Source organism: Aedes aegypti, chromosome 2, assembly GCF_002204515.2.
Source record: "Aedes aegypti strain LVP_AGWG chromosome 2, AaegL5.0 Primary Assembly, whole genome shotgun sequence".
Taxonomy (NCBI): Eukaryota; Metazoa; Arthropoda; class Insecta; order Diptera; family Culicidae; genus Aedes; species Aedes aegypti.
Window position 1 is genome coordinate 178,011,446 of NC_035108.1, and position 26,404 is coordinate 178,037,849.

At 38.6% G+C, this 26,404-nt stretch overlaps 3 protein-coding genes across 3 annotated transcripts in view; 2 read left to right on the forward strand and 1 right to left on the reverse strand.

Annotated features, from left to right (window-relative positions):
- LOC5571331 overlaps positions 1 to 26,404 on the forward strand; it is a 270,749-nt gene that overhangs the window by 199,820 nt on the left and 44,525 nt on the right. The gene's annotated exons all lie outside the window — the stretch shown is intronic.
- LOC5571330 (cuticle protein 19) lies at positions 8,152 to 8,731 on the reverse strand. Its single transcript, XM_001659563.2, has 2 exons — positions 8,612 to 8,731; positions 8,152 to 8,550 (listed from the first exon to the last, which is right to left on the reverse strand). Exons 1-2 carry the CDS (start codon positions 8,618 to 8,620, stop codon positions 8,212 to 8,214), a joined length of 348 nt encoding a protein of 115 aa, XP_001659613.2. The 5' UTR covers positions 8,621 to 8,731; the 3' UTR covers positions 8,152 to 8,211.
- LOC5571333 (cuticle protein 19) lies at positions 9,110 to 9,701 on the forward strand. The gene is made up of 2 exons (XM_001659564.2): positions 9,110 to 9,238; positions 9,300 to 9,701. Exons 1-2 carry the CDS (start codon positions 9,230 to 9,232, stop codon positions 9,636 to 9,638), a joined length of 348 nt encoding a protein of 115 aa, XP_001659614.2. The 5' UTR covers positions 9,110 to 9,229; the 3' UTR covers positions 9,639 to 9,701.

Here is a 26,404-nt window from a genome sequence, read left to right on the forward strand (position 1 = left end):
ATTAACATATAAATTTTTTCAGAGGTGTGCAAGATTTTCATCGACATCTGTTAGTAATTTGCAAAATTATCATACAAAATGCCACTTTATTGAAACAATATCACCGCATCATAATTTTTAAATACATTGTAAAGCACAGTGCTGGGAATGGTATTAGTAGTAGGCTTGAATTTCGCAAAAACCACGTGGCTTTCCCAGTACAGTAGTTCAAAAACGTGCATCTCATCAAGTAGCCTATGTTGGGTGCATGAATTTTCTAAATCGTTAGTGTAATTGAAGGCTCTAAATGCGGGAAATAGAACATTTTTCTACAGTAATTAAGGGTTGCCCTTAGCAACGGGTGTTTTGCAATTTTCAAGGCTCTTTGCCTACAGCAGCGATGGGCGTGAGTTTCACTGGCTTCGCTGACTGCGATTGGCTTTGTTTGTCTACCGTAGAATGAATTTCAGATTTTTTCCCAATCCTGGTAAAGCATATCTGATCAAAAAATTGTTTGTAGGTTCAACCCAATATTTTTTTTAAACTGTTTTGAATGTTTGCGACTACTTTTCGATACACTCCTTACATTGAGAAATGGCTGGATCTGGTCGGAATTATCCGGTACTGGTTCCGGTAGGATATAATGTGGACATTTTTAGACCATCATATAGTTTCATCATGCGACAGCTCCAAAATCAAGATTTTTCATCCAGATCTAAATAGACACAATACCAAAAATCAAACATAAAATTCGTCGTCTTGTTTCTGGCGTTACGTCCCAACCAGGATAGAGCCTGCTTCTTAGTTCTTATGAGTATTATTATGAGAATTTCTACAGTTATTTACTACGAGCTTCGTTTGCTGGCTGACCATTTTTGCATATGTATATCATGTGGTAGATACTCAATACTCTGATAAGCCGAGAACATGTCCAATCAAAAAAGACCCTCGACCAGTGGGATCCCAACCCATGCCCCTCAGCTTGGTCTTGCTTAAAAGCTGCGCGTTTATCGCAACGGCTTTTCCGGCTTCTCAAGTATAAAATTATTATCATACTCAAATACCATTTCCGTTATGGCCGGGTTAGAAAAGAAAATAATAATATATTGTATCAACATCATTCGACGAGTCATAAAACATGCTTCTTCTTTTGGGCATTAAGTCCTCACTGAGACACAGCCTGCTTCTCAGCTTAGTGTTCTTATGAGCACTTCCACAGTTATTAACTGAGAGCTTTCTTTCTCAAAGTTACCATTTTCGCATTCTTCTGTCGTGTGACAGCTACGATGATACTCTATGCCTAGGGAAGTTAAGAAAAATTCCATTACGAAAAGATCCTGGACCGACTAGGAATCGAACTCAGACACCTTCAGCATGGCTTTGCTTTGTAGCCGCGGACTCTAACCACTCGGCTAAGGTAGGCCCCATTATTTATTAATAAAAAGATATTTTATCGCTGACGAATTATAAATTCTGCCAGCAATCGCAATTTTGGGACCAGTTCGAATGGGGCTCCAGGAGTTTCTTCAGGACAACCTCCAGAGATTCCTTCAAAAATTCCTCTCAATATATCTCCAGAGCTTTCTCCGGGAATTCTTTCAAAATTTCCTCCAGGGATTTTACCAAAAATCCACCAAAACAGTCTCCAGACATTCGACAGAGATTCCTGCAAGAAAATCTGAACAAACAATGGAGAATATCGGGCTCAAGAGATCTTGAATTGGGCTCAACAGTGTCTTGCAAAGCCATTGTTTACCAAATGGCCCTTTTCAAATGTTTGTCCAGAAATATTTACATTTACATCTACATTTTTCGAGATTTCACAAGGAGTTCCTGCAGGAAGGTAAGCAGTCTTCATAGATTCCTCCAGTCAAATCTTTACTGGGATTGTTCAAGGAATTTCTCCAACGATCTAATTTAGAAACTCTTACAGAAGTACTCAGAAATTTCTCCTGATATTTCTCCAGAGATTTCTCAAACATTTCCATCTGGTATTACTCCAGAGATTCCTCTAGAAAATCTTCCATAAACTTTTCCAAGGATTTCTCCAGGAATCCTTGCAGAGATACCTTCAAGGTCTACTCCAGGGTTTCCTTCAGGAGTTACACTAGGACAATCTCTTCAAGGATTACTCAAGATATTTCTCTAGTGATTTCTTCAGAATTTCCTCCGAGGATTCCTCCACATATACATGAAAAGGTATCCCCTTCTCGAGAACAGCTTTCCGAGGAAGCTCACGAGAATGATAAGAACGACGATGGAAGGTGTTCAAAATTGTGTGAAAGTTTCATATGAACACTTTAGTTCGTTTGGATTCCGCCGGGGACCACGACACTGGACTGTTGTTCAATATTGCGCTAGAAGGTGTTATTGCGGAGAGCCGGGCTTAACAGCCAGGGTACGATTTTTACGAGATCCAGTTAATTTGGTTGCTTCGCGGATGATATGGGCATTGTCGGCCGAACATAAGAAAAGGTGACAGACCTGTACACCAGCCTGAAACACGAGGCAGCAAAAGTTGGACTGGTGATAAATGGTGGAGCCGAGCGCGGCAGGGCTCCCCTAGGTAGCAGTGTTACGATAGACGAGTTCGTCTACCTTTGATCTTGCTGACGGCTGACAATAACGTTAGCCATGAAATACGGAGGCGCATCATCAGTGGAAGTCGGGCCTACTATGGCCTCCCGAAGAAGCTGTAGTCAAAAAAGATTTAACCCGCACCAAATGTACCATGTACAAAACGCTCATAAGGCCGGTAGACCTCTACGGGCATGAAACGTGGACGATGCTCGAGGAGGACTTGTAAGCACTCGGAGTCTTCGAACGTCGGTTGCTTAGGACGACCTTGGGCAGTGTACTGGAAAACGGTGTGTGGTGGCGAAGGATGAACCACGAGCCTGCCCAACTCTACGGCGAACCCAGTATCCAGAAGGTGGCCAAAGCTGAAAGGATACAATGAGCATGTTGCACCCGAGGATTCCTCCAAGATCTTCACAAGCATACCTCATTCCAATCTTCACAAGCATACCTCCAGTCAAACCTTTACATAAATTATTCTAGAGAATCTCTTCATGGATTTTTCCAAAAATTTCTCCTGAGATTCCTCCAGAACTTTCCCCATAGATTCCTTCAAGTTATGTTTCAGGGTTTTTTAGAACAATCTTTGCATTGGTTTTCCAGAGATTTCACTAGAAATTCCACCAACAAAATCTATACAGGGATTTTTCCTGGGATACCTTTAAAGATTATCCAGAGATGCCCTTATGAGTCCTTCAGTAATTAACCTATATAATCCTTCAGAGATTCCTGCATGAGCTTCTCTAGAGACTTTTCCAGGGATTTCTCTAAGATATGTCCAAATTTTTCTTCAGGAGTTTGTCCAAGGATTGCTCCATAAAATTCTCTACATGGTTTGCACTAAAAAAATTATTCCAGGGATGAGGTGATAGAGAAATCCGTTAGAAAAAACAAAGACTGCGTTATCGAAAAGAATGTTGGATATTCCAGGAATTTCTCCAAAGACTTCCACGAAAATCCCTCCATAGGCTGCTGCAAGAGTTTCTTCGTGGATTTCTCAGGAATTTAACGAGGGATTGGATTCATCTTGATTTTTTTTTTCTAGAAGTTGCTCCAGGGATTGCTTTAGGAATCTCTTCAAAAAGTTATCCAGAAAACTTCTTCAGGGAAGGCGTTTCTAGAGGAATCTCTAAAAAATCTCTGAGGAAACCCTGAAGGCATTTTTTTTTATGAAATCCCTCGAGGGATTCATGGATGGATGACTTTAGGAATTCCTAAAGGATATTTCGGAGGAACGCCTGCATGATTTTTTAGGGGTCCAGGATCACCTCAAGGAGATTCCCTGAGGATTCACCTCACATCTTAGAATAATTCATGTAGCGATTTGCCTGGAGGTATCCCTAGGAAATACCTGAACTCTTGAGAACATCCTATAATAATTCATGAAGTTATTTCTTGTAGAATTCTTAGATGAATTTCTGATGGAATCTTCGGAAGAATTCCCGATAAAATTCTTGAAACGATCCCTGAAGGAAATCTGAGGAATGATTCATAAAGGAATCTTAAGAGGACTATGCGAGGATTTTCTGAAAAGCCTTCAAGACATCTGAGCAAAAATCCCTGTAGATATTTCCTGGAGGAAACCTTAGAGGCGTTCTAGATACAAATTTTTGGAGGAATATCAGGAGAAATCACTTCAAGAGTCTTCGGAGCAATCTCTGAAGGAGTACTTAAAACAATCTCTACAATAATTCCTGAAAAGGAATGCTTGGAGAAATGCCTGGAGAAATCTTAGTAAAGATTTCACTGGAGGAATCTTTGGGGGAATAACTTAATGTATTCTGGGAGAACCTCCTGGCGAAATCGCTGAAGAATTTCCTGTAGAAATATCTCTGCAAAAATCACTGGCATCGCTGGATGAACTTCCGGTAACATTATTGAACGAATTGCTGATGATGTTTCTGCAGCCCTATCGGAAACGATCTAGAAAATCTGGTGATAAACAAAAGATCTTCCTCGTTTTTATTATAAGCATTTATGGTTTTTTTTCGGGATACTACTCAAAGTGGAAGAGCCATGTGTGAACAGCACAATCTAAACGACAAATTGTTGTCCAACGTACGGGCCTTGAACGGCTAGATGATGTAGTAGTGTTGGCCACAAACTAACCTTAGACAGACATAATAAACTGTTATTTAAAACCTCGCTTAGCAGAACAGTTCTTCCAAACATGCCTATAAATCTAAACCCTATACTAGTTATTTCTAATGTCTGCTATGTTTGCTGGCATGAAATATCACTCAAAAAGCTATTCATGTTTCGGTGAGATGCAAATGCAATATTTTTTTTAACTGAGATGTTCATATGAGGGTTTGAACGACTTGCGCATTATTGATGTTAACACAGAGTGGAATAAGAAAAAAAAACTCAGCAATCAGAGAAAAAGAAGACCGTCTTCGCCAGACTCGTCTCAGGTCACAACCTGTTAATTATATTATTCAGCGTACCTTACAGTCCTATCGATCTATGGCATATTTTCGGGGGTTCATATGAGAGACGCGTTACTTATTGGATTTTTTGCTCATCGTCCCATATGTATATTATGGGAGAATAGATAGGCAATGTTTCGCCAAAAACCTACGAGCTAGTATTGATCTAAGTTGTCTCTAACCAAAGGAACAAACTGCTTCCTCAAAAAACTCTTCTAGACAGAGATGCATTTGAACGCGTTCTGTTCAAAGCTTGTGCTCACGAGATCCGTGTTCAAGTTCAAACAATTTCAGACGTTTGAACACAGCACACTGTTCATCTCCAGGCAACCGTAAACGCCATTCGATATTTACCTCGACAAAGTTGCAGCATATTTCTAACGCCACCAAATTAGTACGCAAACTTTACGTGACAAGCAAAAAGTGATTATGCGAATGGTTTGCCCTCACACTTCTAATATCGAATGGTACACATATTCGTAATATATTTTTTTTATATTTCACGATCAACTTGAATAATTTTGTGCGAAAGAAGTATGTGAAACGATAGGCTGCAACATGATGCACGAACTTTTGCTGCAACGAAAAGCAACTTAAAATGCTATTTCATAGTTTCACAATCAAATCGAACCTTTTAAATGACCAAAATAAAGGGAATCTTGCTTGCCGGTGACAAGGCAAATGATGACATTACTAATCTGCCCATAACTGCATAACAGTCACATTCGACATTTTTGACAAATTGGAGTTAATACCATGGCGAGTCATCAAATGATAAATACTTTCGATTAACTTAATGAAATCTGTGAGATTGTTCTAGAAAATTCTAAAAAAATACCAAGTTGTTTTGTCACATTGGTAATTATAACCGCATAACAGTCACATTGAAATTATTAATGAGCTTAGTAATGTAATAGCAATGAAATTTTTATCAGATTTTTTTTTTCTAACTATTCACCTAGTATGCGATATGAGTTGCACAAAATATCAACCTCAAACAAACACTTATGAGTTCCTGGTATTTTTTTTAAATTTTAGTTTCCTCCCATACTTCCATAAAATGCACACTTGGTATTCCATTTACTCAATGCCTACTTTTGTCGAATGTTACAAATATGCAGTTATGGGCAGTAATGGACGGAAGAATTATCTAGGCATTTAAATTATTACAGTATTCACAAAGTGATAAAATGGAACATTTTCTTTGTCGATTATTTTAAATATTCTTAACATAAATAAAACAACTTGATTCTCATCATTATTTATTTAGTTTCCGTTTAATTTCGCTTCCAGCGTCATTTTGTTTACCGAAGATTCTTTCTAACTAACAACGGAAGTGCACAGTCGATTCTATAGCTTTATTCTGAATACCTTTAGCCCGAATATGAGGTGCTCGAATAACACTATCAACTGAAATAAATTTCCTTTACTTTATCCGATCTTATGCAGGAATAGAAAACAATCTTTCAAACTCTGCTGATGTTCAGAGGGAAAGGAGAAACACTAGGTACAAAGTGAATGCTCGATTGCTCGAGATTTTGAAGATCACGGCTTCGTGATCAATCTAGTAATCATGTGTGTGTTCAACTTACTGAACATGAACGCATGAGCAATCGAAGGATCATTTTAGAACGCTCACAGAACATGAGCGTTCAAAATGCATCTCTGCTTCTAGATCTCTGTATTCATTTTTTTTTATTAACCCTCTAATACCCAACCCCGCCTACAGATGATATACACTTTAAATTGTTTTGTATTTTTTCGTAGCTCAGAAATCAAAATGATTTTATGTTTGGCTTAAACGTTGCCTTAACACGCATATAAGGGAAGTTTTTTTTTATTACTTTTGAACTTTTATATATTTTTTAATTTTTTTCTGCTAACTTGTATTTTTATGTAACTTACACATGTCTGGGGTTCATTTAACGTGTAATATCAGAAATTGTACATTTTATATTTTTCAACAATCAACCTAGAACGGAAGAAAAGCTTGGTTGTATTAAAATAATTTCAAACCTGTTTTTCCGTTAGTTACACGCAAAATTGAATATATTCCAGAAAAAATATTAAAAACTTAATATTTTTAAAAGTACCGTAAGAACTTGAATTTTTGTTATTGCCAAAAAATCAGTACCGTAAAACGGGGTAACTTTGATAATGCGGGTAACTTTGATAGTGCGAGACCCCTAACATACTGAACGAAATAACGAAGTTTCTGTCAATTAGTTAAGAAAAACGAATGCAAAAGTAAAGAGTTTTAATATGACACTTCATGTCAAAGCTATTTCCGTTGAAATCAAGTGCATTTGAGGATTTTTATGCAAATATTAAAAATTTACAAGATTTTAGCATTTTTGCAACGCTTACAAACAATCTGTTCTACGACCACTACTTGATTAAGTCATAATGAGTTCGTCACTTACTCATGATAGTCTAGTTATAGTAGAACATGAATTCGGTCTCAAATCTCTTAGCGAAAACCATTTTCACAAACTGGGACCATTTTTGTAATCTTAATCTGAAATTTCCATATAGCGTTAAACGCCTAGAGGTATGCAACGCCCTATAAATGTTCTGTAATTCATTCAATCTTGTTCGATTTATACTGCATTATCAAAGTTACCCCAAAACAGAAAACCGACTTTCGATTATATGAAAAATTATATATCCATTCAGAATAATTCTTTTGGCAATCTATCAAGTGCAATCGATAGCTAGGATGTCAGTACTTGTTTTAAAAATATAAATTGTAATTATTTGAAACAGCATGCATAAATATTGAAGTTTTCTTCGAAAAAACTATCAAAGTTACCCCGTTTTACGGTAATCAGAAAAGGCTTTTGGAAAAAAATGAAAAAGGATACGGATGTTAAAAAATAAAAAACATAAAAATCAAAAACCAAAATTTGTAAATTCGCTAATAAAAATAAATCATTGCCCAAATGTGTTTAGAAAGATTCAAGACAACGAAAAATGATATTTGAACTGCTTTTGAACAATTTACAATGACGATCACATCGATTGTTGATCATTCAGAGGAAAAAAACTTATCACAGCTATGATGGCGTTGATGTGTGATGTATTCCTTGATCTTCAAGCCTTTAAAGAGGGAGACATGAGCTTTAAGTAGGGAATTTTGAACAAAATTATAAAAACATTCCTCATCTTGAGAGTTAGGGAAGAGTCTTTTATTCAAAGCATTTCTAAGGAATTTCATTAAAATTTTCTAATAGTGTTGCTCAATGTTGGCGTAGCTTTCGCCATGGTGTGGATGGTGGGCGTGTCCCTTGCGCAGAACATGTGGCTGGAATCCTCCCTTGTGATCGGAGCTGTAGTCAACAATACGATGTGTTCCATCAGCCTCATCCAGAGTGTACTGTCCCTTCACGTGGTCTCCATCGCGGTGTTCCCAGGCGCTCTTATGATCGTGGGTGTGTCCATCCTTAACGCCATATTCGAACTTGTATTTCGGGTGCGAGTGATGGTGATCTTCATGGTGTCCGTAATCTCCTCCATAATACTGGGCGGAGGCAATAACGGCCAAACAGGCAACCAGAGCGATGGTCTTAAGGTAAAGATAAAAACAAGTTAATTTCGAGTCATTGTATGTGATAAATACAGTTTACCTTCAGCATCTTGGATCTCCTGTGTTGATGTTTCTAAGTGTAACTAGAAGGAATGCTGTTCACAAACTGATGTCCAATCTAATTGTCGCAGTTATTTTATACTCACTTACCATGGTGCATAGTTTCTCTATATGATTTGTTTGAATTTCAAAGCCCTGCAAATAGCACGCATGCAGGAATTGGTCGGTGCTTAGATCCAAAACGAATGCAATTTTCTACATGAGCGATTTCCACCTTTAGAGGCAATGAAAATCAAATTTATTAACTCTGTTTCTCGGTTGGTTTGGATATGCAAGTTTTACGACTGGAAATATGTTGCAAATTGAGAGGAGGGTGTCACACACGCGATGGATTTTAATTCAATTAAACTTAATTCGAAAATAGTTTTGTCTAGGCAGCTATACCTACCGATTTCCCAATTTGTTTTTCAATATGCCACATGAAAATCGGTTTTATGATTGTCGTGCCCACTCAAACGGGGCGATCGGTATGTGGGCATTTTATTGGGGTAACTATGCGCTATAAAAGCTGTATTGGAAGCTGTAGTTAGCAGCAGTCACTTGTTAGCACTCGGTAAAACAACAGTTCTAACACACAAACAACAACAGGAGATCCAAGATGTTCAAAGTAAGTTGTTCTGTCTGGAAAAAGTAGCCGTTTATTATTCTGTTCTTAAAAATCTCGACAGATCATCGCATTGGTTGCCTGTTTGGCCGTTATTGCCTCCGCCCAGTATTATGGAGGAGATTACGGACACCACGAGGATCACCATCACTCGCACCCGAAATACAAGTTCGAATATGGCGTTAAGGATGGACACACCCACGATCACAAGAGCGCCTGGGAACATCGTGATGGAGACCACGTGAAGGGACAATATACTCTGGATGAGGCTGATGGCACACATCGTATTGTTGACTACAGCTCCGACCACAAGGGAGGATTCCAGCTACATGTTCTGCGCAAAGGACATGCTCATCATCCTCATCATGGCGAAAGTTATGCCAATATTGAACAACATTATTGAGACATGAACATCTTTGGGAGAGCGGAATGATTGTGAATAAATAGCAAAATGTGATAAACTGAACATGTAAAATTAATGAATTCTTTCATCTGGGCCTTGATTTGGAGCTTCGAATACAGAGAGCGAAGAGGACTATCAGAAATGGGAAGATTATCGCTCTTTGAACGCCTCATACGCTACCGTAATTGGGGAAGAGATCCCGGCTACTCGGAGTTAATCATCAATATTAACCTCCTTTTCCCGAGCAGCCTAGATAGCCGCGTAGTATTGCTAGCGGTTAATAAGATTGGCTAAGAATTAACACTAAGGACTGCCTGTTCCGGTGGTAAAAGTCCACCTCACAGGTGACCCCTAATTTAAGGTGTGACGCGTACCGTGCCAAGGAATGTATGGTTAGGAGGGTCTAAATAAAACCTAACCGCTAACGGAGCCTGTGGAGTACCAGGACGCCCTCTGCAGTATTGTGTCCTACCTGTGCTACTCGGAGCAATGGTGCAGACGACCTTGTGTTTCTCCTAGATAATCGGTTGCCCTTTTTCAGTCTCTAGGCTAAATAAGCTTGAAATTATGAATATTGTATTCATTATGCGTTTTACACAGTGCATTCTGTGCTTTTTGCCTTTGACGTCTTTTAATAGATATCGATCTGTTTTTTTCGCTGCTGGTCTTTTTCGTGCTGAGATTGCAAGTGCGCCAAAATATCGGAATCGTTTTACAAAGAAATTTGCGGAAACTCGGCCGTTTTTTTGGATGTGCAAGGGATGTTGCGATATGATGAAGAACTCTCGATTCAAAAATGCAATGATATCGACAAACGCCGCTACTTTGGAACTCAAAGACGCTTATCAAAAAGTCGTCGAGGATCTTAAAACTGAGATAAAGGATAGTTTGATCGCCGAGCTGAAGCAAGAAATCCTAGGTGGTTTCAACAAATTGTCCCCTGCTGTGCTTTCACCAGTTCCACGTCATTTCCAGTTCAGAGGTCGCTCCTAAGCGCATCCGTGACGAAGACGCCTCTGAACATACGGAACAACCAACAAAAGTCTTCTGCGGTACCAGCCAGTCAGCAAGCAATGCACTGGAAGCTAGATCTGACGAAAACTTCTGGGTGTATTTAACTAAAATATCACCTGAAGTCTCGGAGAACGACGTGCTCAATCTAGCTAAGGAGCGCTTGCAGACTGAAGATGTGGTAGTAAGATCCCTGGTTGCTAGAGGTAAGCCACTATCAATGTTGTCGTTTGTGTCCTTTAAGGTAGGGGTCCACAACGATTACAAATCGAAAGCAATGGATCCAGCAACATGGCCTAGGAGAATACAGTTTCGTGAGTTTGTTGACAACAATTCCAATGCTCGACATTTTTGGAAACCTCCGCAACGCATCGATCCAGGAGCAACCTCTTCGATCCAATCGCAGCAACTGTCGAATCATCCAGTCCAAGAGCCACTTCCAACGTAGATGAATCGCGCAGCCACTTCAAGTACCCCTCCAACTTCTCTTCAACCTTCCTGACAGTCTACTATCAAAACTTTAGAGTTAGAGGCATCCGAACAAAAACGCAAGAACTACTCTTGAATTTATGCTCTTGTGACTATGACATCGTAGTACTCACCGAAACTTGGCTACGCCCGGATATTTCTAATGACGAATTCGCCTCAAGCTACAATGTATTTCGATGCGATCGGAGCTCGGATACTAGCAGCCTTCAACGTGGTGGAGGAGTGCTAATTGCAGTTAAGGCGGAATTGAATTGCAGATCGGTGGATCTAGAAAACTGCGAATCCCTCGAACAAGCCGTCGTTCAGATCAAGCTTCAAAAGTTTTCAGTTTACGTTTGTGGGATATATCTACGACCAAACTCACAGCCCGAGCTTTATTACAAGAAATCGCCTTGGTCGAAACAATGGTTGCTTCAGGACTGCGTCAGATCAATTGCCTACGAAACATGAACGGCCGCTTACTGGACCTTGTTTTTGTCAATGAAGCAAGGGACATTGAGGTAATCGAACCACCGTCACCGCTCCTCAAAATTGATCATCACCATAAGCCGCTGGTTCTTCGTATGGACTTAAACGATGCTCGTATGCAGTTTGCCGAGGATTCGAGCCAACAGCGTGACTTCGATTTTCAACGCTGTGATTTTGCGGAGTTGAACGATGCTCGTTCAGCTATTGACTGGGAGATATCGTTTGACGGTAGGGGCACCGACGAGACGGTATGTATTTTTTACGACATTCTGTACGGAATTTTGGACGAGCACGTCCCTCGTAGACAACGCACGCGTTGTTCTTACAAACATCCTTGGTGGACATCCGAGCTGCAACATCTTCGCAATGTTGTTCGCAAATCTCGAAGACGTTATTTTCGAGCGCGAACTGATGAAAATCGAAACAATTTACGTCTTATCGAAACCAGTTATAATGAGTGTCAAACTGCTGCATTTCGAAGCTACGTCGCTCGTTTGGAGACGACCGCTAAGCACGATCCCACAGCCTTTTGGAATTTTATTCGAAATCGCAAACACTCAACTCGATTTCCTGCTGAAATGACTTACAAAAAAACTATCGCTAGCTGCCCTGAAGATGTTGCTAATATGTTTGCCGATTGCTTTAAGAACGTGTACAGTTCGAATCCACCAACGTTTTCATCGGACAACCTCAGAAATTGCCCAACTTACGATCTGAATCTCACGCCTTTCGATATTTCGCGGCAAGATGTATATTCAGCTTTGAAAAATCTGGACGTAACCAAAGGGGCTGGTACTGACAATTTGCCGCCGTTAGTCTTAAAAGAATGTGCAGAATCGTTGCAAATGCCGCTGGAGATTATCTATAATAAGTCGCTTCGTAATAGCACTTTTCCGTCGATATGGAAGAAAGCCTCAATCACTCCTATCTTCAAAGCTGGTTCTTCTCATGCTGTCGAAAACTACCGCGGCGTTTCAATTTTATGCTCCGTAGCTAAAGTTTTTGAAGGTTTAGTTCACAATGTTCTCTACGCTGCATCTACCCCAATAATTTCGGAACTCCAGCACGGCTTCGTCAAAAAGCGATCAACGACAACTAACCTTATGATGTTCACTAACTTCCTATCGACAGAAATCGAAAAAAGGAGCCAAGTAGATGCCATATACTTCGATTTCTCCAAAGCGTTCGACAAAGTGCCACACGAACTAGCAATAGCGAAGCTAAGACACTTGGGCTTTCCGGATTGGATAACGGAGTGGTTGCGATCGTATCTGACGCAACGCGTAGCATTCGTCAACATTAATGGCACACACTCTAGCGTTTTCTCTATTGCTTCTGGTGTTCCTCAGGGAAGCGTTCTGGGGCCACTGATTTTCACATTGTTTATAAACGACCTGTGCTTCCGACTGAAATCGGGAAAGCTGTTCTACGCTGACGATTTAAAAATATACAGAACTATAGCATCTCATCTGGACTGCTGTGTGCTACAAGCAGATATAAAGGAACTTGAGCTGTGGTGCATGGAAAACGGCATGGAGTTGAACATCAAAAAGTGTAAGTCCGTTGTATTTTCCCGTCGACAATCGTGCATCGAATTTGGATATTCGATTGGATCAGAACCATTGGAACGCGTTAAGTCAATCCGAGACTTAGGTGTTATTCTGGATAGTAAACTGCGGTTTAATGAACACGTCAATCCTACAACTGCGAAGGCGTTTGCAGCCTTAGGATTTGTTCGACGAAATGCTAGCTGCTTCAAGGACATCTATGCTCTCAAGGCGTTATGTTGCTCGCTTGTTCGTAGTATTTTGGAGTATGCTGTATGTGTATGGTCTCCACAACATACAACCCACATTATCCGGATTGAAAAGGTCCAGCGTAGCTTCATCCGCTTCGCCCTTCGGCAGCTGCCATGGTCGGATCCGTTTAACTTGCCTGATTACACTTCACGCTGCAGACTCATTGCTTTGCAAACACTTTCTTCGAGACGCAGTAACCTACAAAGGCTTTTTATGTTTGACTTGATCAGAGGAAATCTTGACTGTCCATCGCTCCTGCAAAATGTTTCGTTCTACTCACCAAACCGACATCTGCGACAACGTGATTTGCTGCTCATCAGACGGCATAGAACTTCCTATGGCTTCAACAATCCGTTATGTGTATGTTCTCGATTATTCAATAGTGTGAGTGACTTGTTTGACTTTAATGTATCCAAATCTGTGTTTAAAAATAGAATTAGAGTTTTAGAGTAAGTGACAGTCTGGGGAATCGTACTAGATTCAAGACAGTGAATAAATAAATAAATAAATTAAAGAACAGCAAATATCAATCTTAGCAGACTCATGCAAAATGGTACAGCCCAAGTGACGGTAGTTCAAGATCCTTACTTTCGTAAGGGGAACTTCTATCTTGGTAACCTTGTGGACCCAGTTTTTGCTACTTTCAGCAAACCTGAAATTGCAAACTCGCGCGCATGCATCGTACGTGCGTGCTCGGTAACAATGCAATCGTTGCTACCCTCATTTCTGAGTTAACAACCAGAGATGTATGTGCTGTCACAATCAATGTTTCTGTTGGTGACCTCAATAGGAAATACGTCTATTGTTCTGTAGGGGAAGTGGTGGTAAAATGAACAGGGGTGGTAAAATGAACACCCTGCCTTTTACCGAGAAAAAACAAATTTCAGTAAATTTTTATCACGCACGGACGATTTAGAGCATAAATCGGAGTGTTCGGGTCAATTGAAGTGAAAATATCAACGAAAATTAAGATTTTAGAAAACTACGTTTGAAAATGAGAGCTGACGTAACTTTTAGCTCGGAGGTCTTGAGGTTTTTCAGTGATGTGAATATCGTTGTGATATCTAATCTAATCTAATCTAAGCGCTTGCACAGCCAATATTGAAAAGCATCCTGGAAATACCTAAATTTATAAAGGTATTTTCTTGTCAGCATTAATATTTGCAGAATATCAACCATATGATGCAAATATTAAAATGGCCAGGCCCACTGTGCAGACTTTGGGGTTGAAGATAATTGATAAAAATCATGACGATCAGGTTATTCACGCATGAATAAACTGATAGCCAAAACATTTTCAATTCAGAAAGGAAGAAACGGGGACAACCGTACCAACCGTTTCGATTCAGGGAAATAGGTAAAATCGTTGGGAGTGGCGTTGCTAAGAAAGTTAATGCACACTCCATTGTTGTTCTCCTGGGCTGGGACATAGGCATTTCTTCCTCATGTCCTGGCCTTACAGCCTTGGTTTAAGCGCCTTTGCTCGCTCTCTGAAATGAGATGAAAATTTATTTAGCCCTTTTCCCGTTATACAGAAATTGAAACTATAAATTAAAATAAATGTGCAAATATGCAAAACAATTATTAATATAAGAAATAAAGTTTTAATTGGAAATCTCTCACCAAGTTCCTTTAGTAGCTTCCACAATCTGAAGGCATTGGTGCAGCTTCAGAAGCCTTCTGATGAAGTTTAAACTGCAGCACCAGCAGCTGAACCTTTCTTGACTATTTCTGTCGTTAGCTTCAATACTAAATTCAAACTCTCCAAGGAACTGCAAACGCGAGCCTTCGTAATCTTCAGGGAGGGAAGTCAGCACCAAACTTCAGTCCATCAGCCCATCCGCGATAAACACTTCCGAACAAAGAAACTGTTTCGTCCACTATTTACTTTCCGAATCACAATCACTAAATTCACTAAATTATCAAAATTAGCAGAAAAAAAAAAAACGCGAGCGAAAATTTTTGACGTCCGGATCTACGCGCGGGTTACTACGATCTCCAGTGATGTGAATATCGTTGTGATATGATGTCAAATCTGAAACGTGTGTGTTTCTTTTTGAATGGGTTACAATCATTTATAGTTTTTTTTTTCGGGAGTGCAATGATAATTTAAAAAAATATTAGTTTTGCTCACGTTTTTTGCACGATGTTCATTTTACCACCAACAGCTGTTCATTTTACCCACATAGTGCAGGTAAAATGAACATTTCAATCGTTTTTTAATAGCGATAAAAATATGTGAAAATTTAGCTTTTTTAGTCTGAATTCGTGTTGCTGCTTTATATAACATCCCTATTTTCGATCTTGTGTGATAGAACTATACATATTCTTCGTGTTTCTATCAGAAACAAGATGATATCCTTAAGGTGTTCATTTTACCACCCCTTCCACAATGTTTGCCCCATGATGAACCATCCCCAACGGTTGACTTCAAACGAGTTGTTGCCAATGCTCATTACATCATCTGGGACAGCTCAAATATCAATTTGAGAAGCTACATTCTGATGGAATACTTAAGTAGTACAAATCTTAGATTACTTAACATAGGCAATCGCCCAACCTCCATGGTATCTAATAAAGAAGAAGTGTTAGACATAACGCTCTGCTCGAATAGAATCAGTCACGAGTTGACGAATTGGCATGTTTCAGATGAGGAATCATTATCTGATCATCGCTACATCTTCTTTGAATATTCAAATGTAACTGCACAGACTTTGCGTTTTAGGAATTCCCGGTCAACAAACTGGGAACTCCAAATTTCATGGATATTTTCCGTCCATTGAAAATCCAAGTGATTTGGATGATGCCGTTGATACTACAACATCCTACATTATGGAAGCTTTTGAAGAAGCATGTCCTCTGCGGTCTGTGAAGACTACAAAAGCGACCCCATGGTGGAATTCCGATCTGACTAGACTGAGAAAATAATGTAGAAGGAGTTAGAACATACGCCGTTCAGCTGGATCAGAGCCGTTCAAGACGGTTCGCAAGGCTTACAAGAAGGATCTTCGTTCTGCTGAACGATGCGGCTGGAAAAAACTTTGTACAAATGTTTCCATTTTGAGTGAAGTCAGTCGGCTGAACAAAAATCCTTGCAAAATCTAAGGATTTCCAAGTGAACGAAATTTGCTTACCTAATAGTGACTTTACTTCTTCTGATGATGATGTTTTAGAATGTTTATTCAATACACACTTCCCCGGATGTTTGGACATATCATCTACGGATGAACCAAATGTCTTTTCATGTAGTTACGAGTCTCTGGCTTCGGCTCGCAGTATCGTAACTACTGAATCGATTCAATGGGCACTCAATAGCTTTAACCCTTTCAAATCTTCAAGAGCAGATGGAATTTATCTTGTTCTACTCCAGAAGTGATTTGAGTTTATCAAACATGTTTTTAAAAAGCTTCTTTCAAGCAGATTTGCTACCGGGTATACTCCCAGATCCTGGCGTGATATTAGTGTGAAGTTTATCCCGAAAGGAGGACGTGCGTCGTATGAAGAAGCGAAGAGTTTTAGACCAATCAGTTTGACCTCTTTTTTTTTGAAATTTCTGGACGCATTATCGATCATCACATCCGTGATTAATTTGGCAAACAAAGTTGTATACGGTATCAAGAAAGCATTCGATCAGAAGCAATCCTGCTTAGGTGTTTTCTTGGATATTGAGGGTGCCTTTGATAACGTGTCTTTCGATGCCATATTGGAAGCTGCACGAAACCGTGGGCTACCTACAATGCTTACCAATTAGATTCATCAAATGGTCAAACATCGACATCTCTTCTCGACATTGCGTCAAGCAGCGATTCGAAAATTGAGTGTTTGCGGATGCCCTCAAGGGGGAGTCTTGTCACCACTTTTGTGGAATCTCGTAGCAGGTACGCTATTGAAGCAACTCAATAATTGCGGTTTTCCAGCTTATGGATTTGCCGACGACTATCTATCTTTGATAGTTGGTATTTGCATAGGCACCCTATTCGACCTGATGCAAAGTGCTCTTCAGGTAGTCGAGAGTTGGTGTCGCCAATAAAGCCTTTCGGTTAATCCGGATTAAACATCTATTGTCCTCTATCCTATCCTGGGAAGATAAAACCGCGGCTTTGAGATTAATGTGACTGATCAGGTAAAGTACTTCGGAGTCATTCTAGATTCCAAACTTTCCTGGACACCACACATTGATTTCAGAGTCAAGAAAGCATAAAAGACCACCGGTCAAATAAGGGGCCCTAAACCTAAATATATCAAATGGGTTTACACAACAGTTGTTCGACCAATATTGGCAAAAGGACGAATTGAGAACAACCCAGGTAAAATTGGTAGCTGAACAACAGTTTGTCAAGTTGAAAAAGGCTGTTTAAACTGCATATAAGCTGAATGAACTGTTATTCAGCTATCATTGTTACTTGGGAATTCAATCAAAATTGGGCCATCTCCAAAGGATGTGTTTGATGGCGATGCCTGGTGTGTTCTCTACGACTTCCACGGCAGCGCTTGAGGCTTTTTTCGACGTTGTGCCACTACACATACATCTGAAACAAGAAGCACATTCTTGCTTTTACCGTTTATGGGCACTGGATCTACTGGAGAAAAATCCAGTGAATTGTAGAATTGGGACAAAATTGTCCTTGCTCTAAGTGATCTCACAATTGCATACAGGGCATTTACCACACTATTCCCTTCAATCTAATTTCCTTCCTTTTCCTCTCCCATCAGGATGATGATGAAATAGGCTCAAATATGGCGGTGGCACAAATGTCCCAACTGGTGGTGAACGTGCCTTTGGAGCCGGCCTTCTGATACCTGATAACTGGCCATTAATTTGAAGCTTGCGAATTCGAATACAGGGAGCGATGGGGATTGGGATTCCCAGGTCCTCGACGTTAGAGACGAAAGTTCTAACCACTACACCAGACCCGTCTCCCTATTTAAAGATTGTTGAGATGTCTGTAAAATATGAGGCGTTAAGTAGATTTCTCGTTTGAATTTTCATAGTTTCTTACAAGGCAATTTTGAGCTCTGATGCTTATTGCTATGGATTATTCTGAAGACTTGACATATATCATATCGCTGAATAAGTTATTAGATGATAACTGACCGTGTAACGATACGGTATTACGATACTAATTCACTTATACATTTTGCTTGCTTTCAGTCTTATTTGGGAGTTTTATTGATACAAGTAGAACAAACATTAAACAACATTACGAATGGTTCAAAAGTGCTGATCAATCTTAACGTAGCTCTCCCCATGTGGATGATGAGCATGTCCATTGCGTTGAACATGAGCCTGGAATCCTCCCTTGTGATCCGAGCTGTAGTCGACTACTCGATGGGTACCATCGGCTTCCTCCAAGGTGTACTGACCCTTCACAACATCTCCGTCGCGGGTTTCCCAGGCACTCTTGTGATCGTGGGTGTGTCCATCTTTAACTCCATACTCGAACTTGTACTTCGGATGCGAATGATGATATTCCTAGCCGTGATCTCCTCCGTAGTACCGAGCGGAGGCAACAACAGCCAAACAGGCAACCAAAGCGATGATCTGAACAAATCAAACTTAACATTGATCTAAGGTCAAATATTGAAACCAATTCTACCTACCTTGAACATTTTGGATCTCCTGTGAATGGTTGTCGCTGGAATAGCTGAGTGTCAAAAGCTTTTTATGAACTGATGTTGGATCTAATTAGGCGTAGAATTTTTATACTGTTCGATGGCTTCGGTCTATTTTCATTTCCATGTTTCTATTCAGCTTCGGTTTCCACTCTCGTAGGGTGTATGTTGAGGTTGGTCAGCTTTTCCGTTCACTCTTATGTGCGGTAAATGGTGAAAATGAAAACCAAATTGCAGCTATTCGGAAATATGAACCGATCGTGTCGGATATGAATTGTGATTCTTGATTGAATGTCACTGTCAATTAAAGTACAATTAAAAAAGAATTGCAACACATAGAAAAATTGATAATTGTATGTTAAAATTATTTTCAGTTCTTGTTTTGCTGTCAAATGAACTTGAAATCTTATTTTTGTTGACAACATCCCTTTCTATTTTGTGTGTTAGTGTGTAAATTTTACCCAAAAATGGAATCAATGGATATGCAAATTGTCAAACGTCTAGCAAATTATCCATAAAGCTCAGCTTAGTCCACAAAATGAAAACTCCAATCCTTCCATCGGATAATTGATTGATGAAAAAGTCATCCCAAAAATAAAACCTATATAAATTCTTTATTGGATTGAATCTAGCATCAATTCACAGCAAGCAATCCGCCAAACAGCATTCGCAACACAAGAGATCCAAAATGTTCAAGGTATGTAAAAAGGGTTCCATATATGAACCATAAATTAAATTTGCGCTGTTTTCATCCAGATCATCGTGCTGATTGCCTGTTTGACCGTTGTGGTCTCCGCTCGGTACATTGGAGGAGATCACGGTTATCATCATGAGAAATATCATAATTCCCATCCGAAGTTCGACTATCAGCAAGAGGATCATCATCACTCGCACCCAAAGTACAAATTCAGATACGGTGTTAAGGATGGGTACACTCACGATCACAAGAGCGCCTGGGAACATCGTGATGGAGATGTCGTGAAGGGACAATACACTCTGGACGAAGCTGATGGAACCCATCGTGTGGTTGATTACAGCTCGGACCACAAGAGTGGATTCCAGGTTCATGTTCAACGCAACGGACATGCCCACCATCCACATGGAGAGAGCTATGTTAAGATTGATCAGCACTACTAAATGAAATACTGATAAATATTATAGTACCATTTGTTGCTTTTAATTTTTTCCTGTTGTAAATATATTTTTTCAGTAATGTCACCGATAATGAAATGATTTTAATTTTGATAGGCAATTGTTTATTGAGACCTTCTTCTTCTTACGCTTCTGGCGTTACGTCCTAATGATTACTGAGACCTCTGTAGGTAATTCTATTAAATGAGATTCAGATTTAAATTACCGTAATATTGGTTGTTGGATTCTTGCAATCCTTTCAGCTGAGGTTGATGAAATAAATCGAGCGCGCATGAAATCCTTATCATTATTAAAGAAAGTTAAACATCACTATAGGCTGCCATACAAAGGTCGAATAAATCCTTGAATATGTCTCAATTCAATCTTAATGCTAACCATTGAAAAGCAAAGGCCTTCTTTAGCCTTGTGGTCCGCGACTTCAACACAAAACCATGCTGAAGGTGGCTGGGCTCGAATCCTTCGGTTGGTCCATTATCTTTCCGCAATGTAAATTTCCTTGACATCCCTGGGCAAGATTATCATTGTATGAGGAAATTTCAACTTCGGCAACTTTGGCATAACTGTGGCTTCATGGCATTACGTCATCACTGGGACAGAGCACTTCCACAGTTATTGACTGAGAGCTTTCTTTGCCAAAGTTGCCATTTACGCATTCGTACATTGTTTGACAGGTACAATGATACTCTATGCCCACGGAAGTCGAGGGAATTTCCATTACGATAAGATCCTGGACCGACCGGGCATCGAACCCGGACACCTTCAGCATATGACTTTGCTTTGTAGCCGCGGACTCTAACCACTCGACTAAAGAAGGCCCCTCCCCCCCCTTAGTGTACTTTAAGTTATATTTCATGATTGGGCAATGCCGAAGCCGGAACCATACCGCAGATATTTCATCTTGTACAGGGGTCATAGCGGTACCAAATTTGAGAAGTGAGATTTTTTTTTATTTTTTCAATCACAACACCGTCGTTTTTATGTAAAACGTGTGAATATGGTTGATAATGATCAATTGAACATAGCTTGAAAAAGTTGTCCGTTTCGTTTCTGCCAGGGCCCCTTTGGAGACACTCACATTTCATGTACCGTAATCCGGGGTAACATTGATCAGCGGGGTAACATTGATCGGAATGACTCATCTGGTTAAAAGTTGAAATAAATATTTATTGATGAAACATTTTCGAATCATGAATGGTTTCTCTTTCTTATATCCATAAGCTTATGTAAATTAAGGTTTTTGCTAAAATTGCGTTTAGTTCATGCGTAAATTTATCAACTTTTTGAAACAATGATTTTTATCGTTTTCACTGACACTATCGAAAATTCATGTCTCGCATGAGGTTTCCAGACTATGTGATCAAGAAAAATACGTTTGTTACAAAATATGGCATCGCTGAAAACGATTCCGTTGTCAAATCTTTTATAAGTTTATTCATTTAGGGAACATTAACTAATTACTATTAAGAATGTAGACTTTCCCTAGGAAATTGCCTACTTTTAGGCATATTCCGCGGTTCAAGTTGTTTTTAATTTTGAAATAACTCAAAAAGTAAATGACTTGTAAGAGTTTGGTCTTCATTTTTGGCTTCAGGGGACATGATTTTAGTAGGTAACGACATTTTGAATATTACCGAACGTTGTTTACTTGGGTGATCAATGTTACCCCATATCACCCGAATCAAAAAATCACTTAAACATTTATTTAAGCATGCTTTAATCTTTCGAAAAACAAATTAAAGTATATAGTTAGGAGCGGTGGGTGCCAGTACTTGTTTAAAAAATATAAAACTTGTAACATTTGTATTGTGAAATGAAAAATTTAAGAAATTCTCAAAAAAATGATCAATGTTACCCCGGATTACGGCACAAAACATCGTGCGACAATATGTGAAGTTTCGCAATTGATTACTGAATTATTTGTAATATTCTAGAGATATTCTGATAAAAAAAATTGATCTCACGATAGGTAATCTATTCCTAATGAGTACCTATCAAAATATTTAGAAATCTCAAATAACAATATTATCACATTTTTTACAGACTTTGCTATCGTCTCTTGAATAACCAGCTAGTACCTGTAAGACCACTTACATATCGGAGTCCAACCTACATAAATGTTGTATTATTGCTGAGGGTTTATTAGACCAACCAGCCTAAATTAACATAACAGACACATCAATTTTCCTTAGTTCTATCCTTGTCATTAAAAAATGTTACTGGATTGCATTGCTAATTGCTTTATCTAATGGAGCAAAGAATCAAATACTAATCAAGCGTCTTCTCAACCCTATATTAATTATTATATGATGAACCAGATGTGTAAAATAGAAAAAAAGTAGTATTTATATGGTGCACATCCTCACATGCTTGTTTAATGATCGTTAACATTCCAAATTCATGTATAAAATTAATGCCTTTATTCTTCTGAAATGTTGCACGTTCCCCTGAAGTCATCCAGTGCTAAAAATATTGATTTGACGAATTCAATGGTTAAATAAGTGTATTCAAAAAATAATCCAAGGGTGGTGCAAATCATTTGAAAACGGCCTCTTTCTATACTTTTCTTGCACTTCGAGACCCATATAGACGCGTCCCTGATCCATCAAAAAAAAATTTTTGTCGAACAGTGTAATTGTTTCTAAAAGTTTAAAATATTTAAGTTTTTGAGAAAAACTAAACAGAGTAATGGCATTTCTGCTTTATGTCTTCCAAAACTATGTCCTAAACTCGTGAAATATCCTAAAATCTTAAAAATCTTGTTCATCTCAAAAATCAATATCTGTAGGCAAGAACAGGCATAAAAATCTATGCATCATTGCTTAGACACCCAATTCGACTCTCCTAAGCGTGCCTACAAACAACAGTGAGAGATTTTAATTTTAGCGTTGCACTGTTGCCTTGTTTCCACCCTACTACTCATAAGCCAACGTTGGCTCAATGAGATTTTTAGTATGGGTCAGGCTTTCGACCTGGTCGTATCTCGCCGACCCTTTTTGCAATTGAGAGATCGCCGCTCGATTTTACGCAACTAGTCCAGCGTATTAGGAGTCGTGAGATCGAAGCCCACCATCAGTGTTGCCACATTTTTTTCCGACTCTCATCTGTGTTTTCGGCTGAAAAAATCTTTTTATCTTAAGTCAATCTCCAAAATCTTTTATTTTCTTGATCAGAAAAAAATTTCAAACGTATTTTGTCTGTTTTCGGTATGTCATCCATTTTTAATATGAACTAATTCCTTTAAAAGTAAGTTAAAAGTACTGATATTTTCTAAAATATTTATTTATTTAACACATTTTCAACATTATGCCACGCAGATTGAACTTAAGTATACTTAATTTTATTCATAACCATAAATTTACTCATACATATTAAAATCAAAAACATCACAAACATCATTGAACAATCTGCAACATAAATCGAACGGATTATTACACGCATAGAGCGAGCGATGGGAAGATAATTACCGATTCCGGAGCTGACGAGCTGGAAAAAAATCCTAAGTTCTTGAGAAAAACTAAACAGAGCAGTGGCGCAACCAAAGGGGGTTTTGGGGGTCAAAACTCCTCCCAGAGCAGAAAAAATTGTGTGACTTACCATACTACGATCTATAAATACCAGAGCAATAGTTTATTTAATTATATTCTTCTAAGTTGTGACTTTTTTTTATTAATTGACTCCGAAGTTTCATGGAAAATACTTTTTTTTACTTTTTCTTCTAAACATACTGTAGGCTTTTAACGAGAATTTTTCCATATTTCATTTTTTAATTTATTTATTCGTCAATAATTTGTAGACTATATAGATATATTGGGAATCTTAACAGTTTATTTATGTAATCTTAAGCTTCAATCTTTTAATTTAAAACATTTAGCAAAATTCTACGGCCTCCAAGGCACGTGAATTGTTGAAGAAGTTTTTCTTTTGTTTTCAATGCTTACGAATGAACCCCTAGTCCTTGAAAACCTCAAAGAGGATGACGGTTCAGTTCCTAAGCAGAAATACAAACATAAAAAAAACAACAGACTTTTTTTAACTAGTGTTGTGAGTCTATACAATAACGTATGCGTGGAGCGGACGAGAGTCTGGATCATTTAGTGCAAATTTTCAAGTCCCTCAAACTCAATACATAACAATAAGAAAAATCGAAAAGCCGACTATTTGAAGTATATTAGTCCCTTATTTGATATCCACAGACAAAAGTTACAATATAATTATTCACGTTAGCTGTACATAAAAATTAAGTTAACTTTTGATTTTGCTGTATCCACTTACCCCACGGTACCTTATGCCTTTTGTATTGGTACCAAAATAGAAGTATTCATTACACTCATTAATACATACTAGACTGGCCCTTAAACGAAAAAGTTGTAAAACTCAACGAGGCACCCCCTAGATATGTGCCTTAGGGTAAGAAAAAAGGTCTCTCAAAACTTCAACTCAATTGGTTGCGCCACCAGCTGGCGCATTTAAATTGAAGTTTGTCTGGGATATTCGTTTCAAATATATTGAAAATTGACCCAATGTCTCTGTTTCGTTCTGTATACAAATTGAAGGTATTCAATTGGTTCCAGAATGAAAAATACACTAGTTGATATTCTAATGAACATAATTGCAAAAGGTTGTATCTGAATTAAAGCTAATTTTCATTAACATTTCAGTTGATGAAAGCTAGGCTTAGATCAGAACTCCCGGGCATATATACATGCGTCTTGCGTAACAGCTCGACAACGTCATAGGTGGCTATGATGCGCCTAGTGGTAATCATCATGCTATGTTGAAGGGATACAGAGCTTTATTGCACTTCTACTACAGATAGTTGAAACACCAACTTTATCAATTTTAATCATGATACAACCTTCTACAATATTGTTTGCTATGATATCAAGTAGTGTTTTTGACATTCTGGGTTCAATTGAACGCGATCAATAATTTTCCTGAACCAAACAATAGATGATATACTGTTTCCCATATGTTTGAGCTGAGAATCCCATTTTGACTTCAATTTAAATGCGCCAGCTAATGGAACGACCAAATGAGCAGAAATTTTCAGGAAGCCTTCTTTTTAACCTAAGAAATAATTCTGAGGGGTGCCCCGTGGAATTAAACTACTTTATTTTTCTCCCATACTGAGCTGCGCCAATCTAATACATACGTACTCAGTATCCAATCCTATTAATCAAACGACGGTAACCCTATGTTTAGCAAGTTTGCGCAAGATCTTCAAATAAAAACTGGCGGATTGAATTGCTCTCTTCAGCAAATTACTTTATTGTGGTTTTAAGAATGAGTTTTCAATATGGGATAATATGTTTGAACGTACATTCCAGCAGAGATGCATTTGAACGCGATCTGTTCATGTTCTGTTCAGAGCTAGAGCTCACGAGAGCCGTGTTCAAGTTCAAACATTTTACTTTGTTTGATCACAGTACGCTGTTCATCTCGTGGCAAACCTTCAGTCGTTTATTGTTTTCGCCAAAAGGTGTATACCGTGATGAATCAATACCCGGACGCTTAAGCAGTGTCAAATGTTCTGATACTAATTTCAATTAAATTCCGATGATTTGAATAATTTACCACCATGTCACGAATCGTTTAGACATCTATCTTTATGAAAACGACAAGTATTTCTGTTAAAATCATAAAATTATTACTAAAATAACCATATTAATTTCACAAGTCCTGTTTTTAAATCCGGACATATGAATCAAAAAGCCGGACACTTATGAATCAAATTCCGGACACTTGTAGTTTAGCTAACTAAATTCGCTATGAATTTGAAATAAATGCACTCAAATTCGGCCAAATGTAGTATTTATTAAGTTCATTGCATGGACACACATAATAATGCTTGTAATTGAGAGCTTTGAAGATTGTTTCATGTTTCGGTTTCTTACTTTCCTTGGTTGTATGTAGACTCAGATTACCTGCAATAATCATTGCCATAGGAGCAATTTTACCGCAATTCTCTTATTTTTCAGTCAAATATATCCTTTTTTCTTGCTATCCCACAATATTTCTCTGCATTTTTCTTCCCGAGCAGCTATTTTTTAGGCAAAATATATCTCGAACGCTTAACGTCCGGATTTTGAAGCCATGGCTCACCGAACCGGACACGCTTTAATCGCTCGATAAATATCATATTATACTTCTTTTCTACACTTTGGTATGCTTAAATTGTTTACTAAATAGTTTTCACACACTAATGATCACAAGAATTCACAAACATTATACTTT